This window comes from Myotis lucifugus, unplaced genomic scaffold (assembly GCF_000147115.1).
Source record: "Myotis lucifugus unplaced genomic scaffold, Myoluc2.0 scaffold_70, whole genome shotgun sequence".
In the NCBI taxonomy this organism is placed as follows: Eukaryota; Metazoa; Chordata; class Mammalia; order Chiroptera; family Vespertilionidae; genus Myotis; species Myotis lucifugus.
In genome coordinates, this window is record NW_005871118.1 from 3547580 (window position 1) to 3554655 (window position 7076).

At 37.0% G+C, this 7076-nt stretch overlaps 1 protein-coding gene across 1 annotated transcript; it reads left to right on the top strand.

Annotated features, from left to right (window-relative positions):
* Positions 1 to 804: 804 nt before the first annotated feature.
* Positions 805 to 4043, top strand: LOC106697438 (sarcoplasmic/endoplasmic reticulum calcium ATPase regulator DWORF-like). Its single transcript, XM_023755146.1, has 3 exons — positions 805 to 943; positions 3717 to 3812; positions 3911 to 4043. Exons 1-2 carry the CDS (start codon positions 931 to 933, stop codon positions 3806 to 3808), a joined length of 105 nt encoding a protein of 34 aa, XP_023610914.1. The 5' UTR covers positions 805 to 930; the 3' UTR covers positions 3809 to 3812; positions 3911 to 4043.
* Positions 4044 to 7076: the final 3033 nt, after the last annotated feature.

Genomic DNA, 7076 nt, shown 5'->3' on the forward strand with positions numbered 1-7076 from the left:
GGTGGCTTTGATCACGCAAGTCTTACCTTCTAAAGGAGGACACTCTCAATCTCATATTGGAGTTTTGGGAAGTATTGGTGGTATTTGTTGGTCACGGGGTCATTTGGCAAAACTTTTCTATCCGAACCTAAAAATTAAAGTTATTCCGATGAGAATCTCAAGCATAGTCTAGGTCATGTTACATAAACCAGGTTGAACTTTTAAAAATGAAATGTCCTATTTTTTGGCTAATAAAAACAAGCTTATGACTGCTCTCTGATAATTCTTGGCAACACAACATCTTTTTATTGTTTTTGCTTCTAGTACCTTTATATTAAAATTTCTCTTTTTAGAATGGTTCATAGGAAGGGGCAGCATTTAATGTGTTTTATCTTTTGCATCCTATAACGTAATAAAGAACTGTCTATATTTCCCAGAGCTTTTTCATTTCATTTTTATGACACTTTTTTTCATGGGTAGGTATTGCTCTCCTGATTTTAAAATTAAAGAAGCTGATGCCCGTGTTAAGCAATTCAACCTTTCTTACAGACATAGCAGAGCTAGAATTTGAGGTCACGTCTGTCCAGCTTCAAAGTCCTTTCTTTTCCATATATCACCCTCCCTCTTGGGCAGAATTTCTCTAATTGCAATGCCACTTTTCTTCTGTGCATTCCTTCACGTGGGCTGGAGGCATTGGGTGAATTAGAAATCTACCTCTCTCTGGGTTCGGATAACTCAGCCTGTTTCATTCTTTAGGCCATGCAGCCCTTGTTTCCTCCATCACAACAGGCTAAGAGTTGCCAGAGGAGCTCTGCTTGCACACAATTGGCAGCCAGGAGAGGGGCAGCTGCTGCCCTCTTCAGATAATCTCTCTATTTAAAGTTCAAAGTGACCCTGGAAAACAGTAACAAGTAAGCCTGGCGCTGATCAGCCCACCCAACGACAGGAAGAATGGCTGAAAAAGGTAAGATTTCAGCGTCAGGCTGTCTTGGCAAAAAAAAAAAGACCCAGGCTCCCTGGCTTATTTTGCTTCCCGGTATCTGGTGTTACTCGGTTATTCTGATGAATGTGGTATATCTGCTAAAAGAGCATTAACCATATATGTTAATGTGGCCCAAAAAACGTGCATTCGATGTGCAGGGTATGGACCATGTCTATATATTCGTGGACAATTCTGAAAGGATTAAACAAATCTAAAAGCTGAATTTGTTCACACTTGTTCTGAAAGATGAGTTAGAAGTCAGCTATTCTCCGGGGTGGTACTAGATTTGAGGGATTAGATTGCGGTATTGTGGCATGCTGGACCAGAATTAAGGGCATTTGAATTCTGTGTCAGAGCTGCTACGAATGGCCTGCGAGTTTGAGGAAGTCCCTCAACCTCTCTGAGCCTGTTTTCTAACTCTAAAATGGGCTTAGTCATCTCTCATATGCTGTGCATCTGAAATTTTTTTCCTGGTTTTTAAATATTTTTTATATTTAAGAAAGATGACTAAGGCTGATATTGAATATGCTGTGTCCAAGAAATAGTTTCTAAATGCCTACAGGAATTCTTGCTTTTAGTCCTGACAGTCTCATGAAATATGCAGTATTATCATCATTCCAATTTTACAGATAAGGAAGCAGAGACAGCAAAATTTTGTAACTTGCCTGCAACCATGCACGTAGAGAGTGGTGGCATCATGTTTTGAACTTGGACAGTCTTGTTCCAGGGCACTGTGACCTTAAGAATTCTTCCAGATGTAACTGCTTGGGCATGCTCAGGCCTGGACAGAGAAAGAAGCATTTTGAAGTTGGTCTTCATATTTTAAAAAAGGTTTTGTGCTGATTTGTGCTATGTTGAGTTCCTGTACTCCTATTTCAGAGCAATGGGACAGATTTTTGGTAAAACTTAACATATTAGTGTTAAAAGAACAAAAATGCAGTTATAGTTTGAATGTTAAAAGGCACAATCAATTGTATTGGTTTACAAGAAATTATAAATAATTAAGGCTTTTTAATATGTACATTTTAGAATTATATTAAAATATCCCTATATAAAACAGTTATAATGCTCAATTAAAATATCAATATTCACTTTTAAGTTCTTTGAAATTGGGAAAAATACTAAATCACATATATGAACGCTCAAAAAAAGTACTATTATGTACTTCCACTGTAATGGCATCTTAATTCATAAAAGGTTTTCATTCAAATAAGAGTAAAGGGTATGTCTTAATGTTCACTTTATCCTTAAAGCAATACCACATGGCAGATAAAGAGAAGGGTTTTTCATTCAGTGGTTAATGCTTTGTTCAAGGTCACAGGAAGGTGGAGAAGCAAGGAAAACCTAATTAATTTTTGAGAATTAAGAAAGACTCCAACATTTCTGGAAACATAGATTTAAATGATTAATATTTATTTTAACTTCTGAAAGTTTGCTTTAATGAGAATATCTTTTAATTTTAGACATGTCTTTAGAAGTTTCCAGATGATTGTATTTTAATAGTATTTTTAAAACTCCACATTTTAAAGTAATGAAAATTATAAAGTGAAGAAATGCAATTGCTAAGACTATGCATCCTCTTTGTTAGCCAATGGCATACGATCTAATTGTGCTTTTCAATTAAGAATATATGAGTCCTTAACCCAAAACATTAATTTTATATGATATCTTTCTGTGCATTTTTTAATTCTATTGTGTGATATGTGTGTGTTTGAAAGAATAAGATTGAGATGCAGTGAATATTATTTTAAAAAGATATTTTTTAAGTTGCTTCTTATTGGTCAGGGTACAAACAGCAGACACAGGAGGAGTCATTATACTAATGTCTTTTATGTGTGTGTTGGTCCAGTGTTGGTTGCTATATTGAACAATTTTTTTGAAAGGTCCTGAATCTCTCTTCTCTAGTCAAGAATGATCATATATCTCTAGCTGGTTTGGCTCAGTGGATAGAGTGTTGGCCTGAGGACCGAAGGTCCCGGTTTCGATTCTGATCAAGGGCATGTAACTCGGTTGCAGACTTCTCCCCAGCCCAGCCCCTTGTAGGGACTCATGCAGGAGGCAACCAAATGATGTGTTTTTCTCACATCAATGTTTCTCTGTCTTTCCCTCTCTCTTCCACTCTCTATAAAACTCAATGGAAAAATATCCTGGGTGAAGATTAAAAAAAGATTGATCATATAAAATATAGTGCTTTCTCCCTATGATATTTTAGAGTAAAGTTAGCTATCAAGGCCAAGAACAATTTCAATACCTTTCCCTATGTTGTGATTATTATTTAGTATAGTAGGAATTACGTCAGAGTCATTGTCAATTGTTTGTATGTAAACAGCTGCTCTTTGTGTTATTGCACACATACATGAATGTTTGCTGTCTTCACTACACATGCACAGTGGATAGTTTACAAAGCCTTTACATGTATTCAAATTCATTTGATCCTCGAAACAACTTCAGGGGATAGATATCAGATGTTTCATTATCCCTATTTTACAAATAGAGAAGTTCAAGCTCAGAGTGGCCCAAGGTCACATAACTGTAAAAGGAAGAACTATGATGTGAACACAGGCCTTCCATTCCAAATTCCCAGCTGAGTCCCATCTACCTTTTGTAGAAAAAACACTGATAGTCATGTATGGGTATGACTAGAGAGTGTATTTATTCCCTTGTTATTACCAGATCCCTCTTATTCTTTTGTTTCAGGAGATAAAATGCCCAAATGACCTACCAAATCTGTTCTGTTTTGTTTATTCTTAAACAGAATCTACATCATCACGCATTCTGGTCCCTATTCTTCTCTTGATTGCCTGGATTGTGGGCTGCATCGTAATGGTTTACATTACCTTCTTTTAGAAAGGTAAAGTTTTCAATGATTGAATATGTTCATTCATAAAAGGCATACATTAGTCCGGAAATACTCTTTTCTGCTTTACTAACAAACATTTTACCATGCAGGCAAGACGACTTCAGACTGATGCCATTTAGAAGAATGAAGACAAGTGTGAACATGACAGATTATTAAATATGTCTCATGTAGACAACTGCAATGTTTGACACTACTTCATAAACTTGGATTTGTAAACTGATACTTTGGTGTACATAAATGTCTCTTTGGGAACGTGTTTAAAATCTTGGGTACAAATAAGAACTGTAAGAAAGTATGGATGAAGTTTTTTATAACCTGGGAGTAGGAAAAACATTCTTACTTATGACTAAATGCATAAGCAATAGGAAAACGTTTGGTAGCTTAAACTACAATTAAAATATTCCCCCCCCAAAGAAATAGAAAAAAATGAGCTAGAGACAAGAAGGAATAGTTTACGGAAAACAGAATATAAATGTAAACTTGGTCCTTAACCTCTTGCTTATAACAAAAGAACTGTAATTAAAACTGCACTGAAGAGCCATTGCTCACCTATCAGGTGGGGGAAAATAAAGACAATATATGTGTTGGTCAGGCTGTGCAGAAAGAAGCAATCTCATATATTGTCTTTAGGAATTCAAAAATAGTACAACATTTTAAGGGTTGTTTGGTATCAGTATCTACTAAAATTACATATGTATTTACCTTTTGACCAAACTATTCCTCTTCTAAGAATATTGCAATTTCCATAGATATTTTGGTAAAAATACAAAACAGCATATATACAATTCTATTCACTATGGCATAATTTGTTATAGCAAAAATCTAGAAATAAGCCAAATGTCCATTAATAGGGGACTGACTGAGAAAACTGTGCTCTATTTACAAAATGTAGTACTTAACGCAGCTGTGAAAAGGGATAAAGAAAGTCTCTATCAACTGATGTGATGTCATCTCCAGGTCAACATGTTAAGTGAAAAAAAAAAACAGGTACAGAAAATGTGTGCTACCTTTTGTGTCAGAAAAGAGGAGGCTATCCCAATATGCACACATACTTATATTAAAATATTGAAACAGAGGCACCACATTGTAGGCTATTTCTGACTGTACCTTATTTTATAGTTTTTATTATTCAAATCTTATAAACTGAAAAGAAAAAGACAGAAAAAGAAAGGTCATCCCCCCAACTTAAATCAAACTAAAACAAATACACATAATAGTATATCAAGTTGGTGGCACAACTACAAAGAGAAAAAATTCTTTCAAGTGACTTTAAAACACTGTATTTCTGACTGTACATCTTTCTTGGGATAGGAATCTTATCCACGCTCAAAATTCTTTTTGTTAGTACTAATATTGGTATTATTAGTTTCAAATTTATGTCATCAGCAACAAGAAGTCAAGCAAACACCTGGTAATCTTATTTAGCTCCACCCTCTGAAAAAGCCTAAAAGGGATGAGCACCCTCACACCTTTATTGTGGTCTCTAAATACCAGTGTCCACTGGAGGGACCCAGAATTTCCCATGGGGATCAGGCTTAAACTGGCAGTCGAACGTCCCCCGAGGGGTCCCAAATTGGAGAGGGTGCAGGCTGGGCTGAGGGACACCCCGCCCCCTCCTCCAGTGCATGAATTTCGTGCACTGGGCCTCTAGTTATAGAATAAAAGAGATTTAAAAGGATAGCAAATTGTTGAAAGCTGCTACAATGTTTGGACGGTTTCAAGCCTCAGACTAATGAGAGGGCATGGTCCTCTTGTGGCAAAGCCATGTGTAAGTCCCAGCTTGGAGGGCGAAGCCCTCCCAGCACAATTATAACCAAATGCTATAGTTGTAAGCTTGACCTATGGTCCGAACCTGTGGTCCCAGGTGGCTAAGTGATATAGGCTGTGGGAGGTGCAGAAAGTGCTGCCAAAACAAAGCTTGATAGAGTTCAGTTGCATGAATTGAGTAGATTCGAAACCCGCGAGAACATTCTAAACATCTTGACTACGCCCTTACTTTGCCTCATGGAATCTGGCTACAAAATAAAGACTCTGCTTACAGGCTGTGGCACTGTCTCTCCATCCGAGAGCAGTGTCCCACCTAGCACCAGCTTTATTCTCTTGTCTGTCTTCTTTAATCCTTCACCAGCCCCCTCAGGTTCACCCCTGGCTGTGCTGAGCACCGCACAGCAAATAAATGTGATGTATGGACCAACTACAGAAACCACTGTTGTATTTCTGTAATAGAGATGTTAGGAAATTGTTATTAATTTTGTGCATTATATCGTTTGCAATTGGCAATGGAAAAGAAAAGGCTCTTATCTGTTAGAGATACATACAGAAATATTTACTGATGAAATTATATGATGTCTAGGAATTGCTTTAAAGTATTCCCATAGAAAACAAACAAAACAAAAAATAAAGGAGATGGGAAATAAGACAGGCAAAGTGCTGATATTTGTTTAAATTAAGAGATAACTCCACAAGAATTTATTATACTCTTTCCTCTACTCTTGTACATATTTTTTAATATATGTTTTTATTGATTTCAGAGAGGAAGGGAGAGGGAGAGAGAAATAGAAACATCAATGATGAGAATCATTGATTGGCTGCCTCCTGCATGCCCCCTACTGGGGATCCAGCCTGAAACCCAGGCACGTGCCCTAACTGGGACTTGAACCAGTGACTTCTTGGTTCATAGGTTGACGTTCAACCACTGAAACACACCGGCCAGGCTTTAAAAATTTTTTTAAGAAGTTTGTTTTTTCTCCCTATGGCTCTGAGTTGTGAATTACAAGTAATACAGGAAGAGTTAGAAAGCGAGAATGTGGCAACCTACGTCTTATGTTTGTCAGAACAACTTCCTTTCTTTAGTCTGGAGTATTTTTCTCCACATGCACAGGTCCTTTTCTGTAGCTCTTTGAAGCTACAGGATCCCTCATTGCTGGTTCAAATGTATGCTCAACGTTTCCCTGGAACAAAAAATGCCTCAGTGTTCCCCATAAATCTTTACATACTACCTCTGACAAAGACTTTCTTATTTCAAGGACTCAATATTCTCTTCGCCAGAACTTTAAAACAGACTGTAACGTTGTTTTTAGGCAGCAATAGGAATGAATTTTTCTATAATAAGTATTTTAATTCCATGTTTCCACAGCCAACCTGATCATTTTCTCAGAGAACAAAGGAAGCTTTGTGCAGGGAAAGGAATAAAAGTTGGGGAAGTCAGATTGCTTCATCCTGACTTGGGAGCCCTATGAGTCGGTAATTAATCTC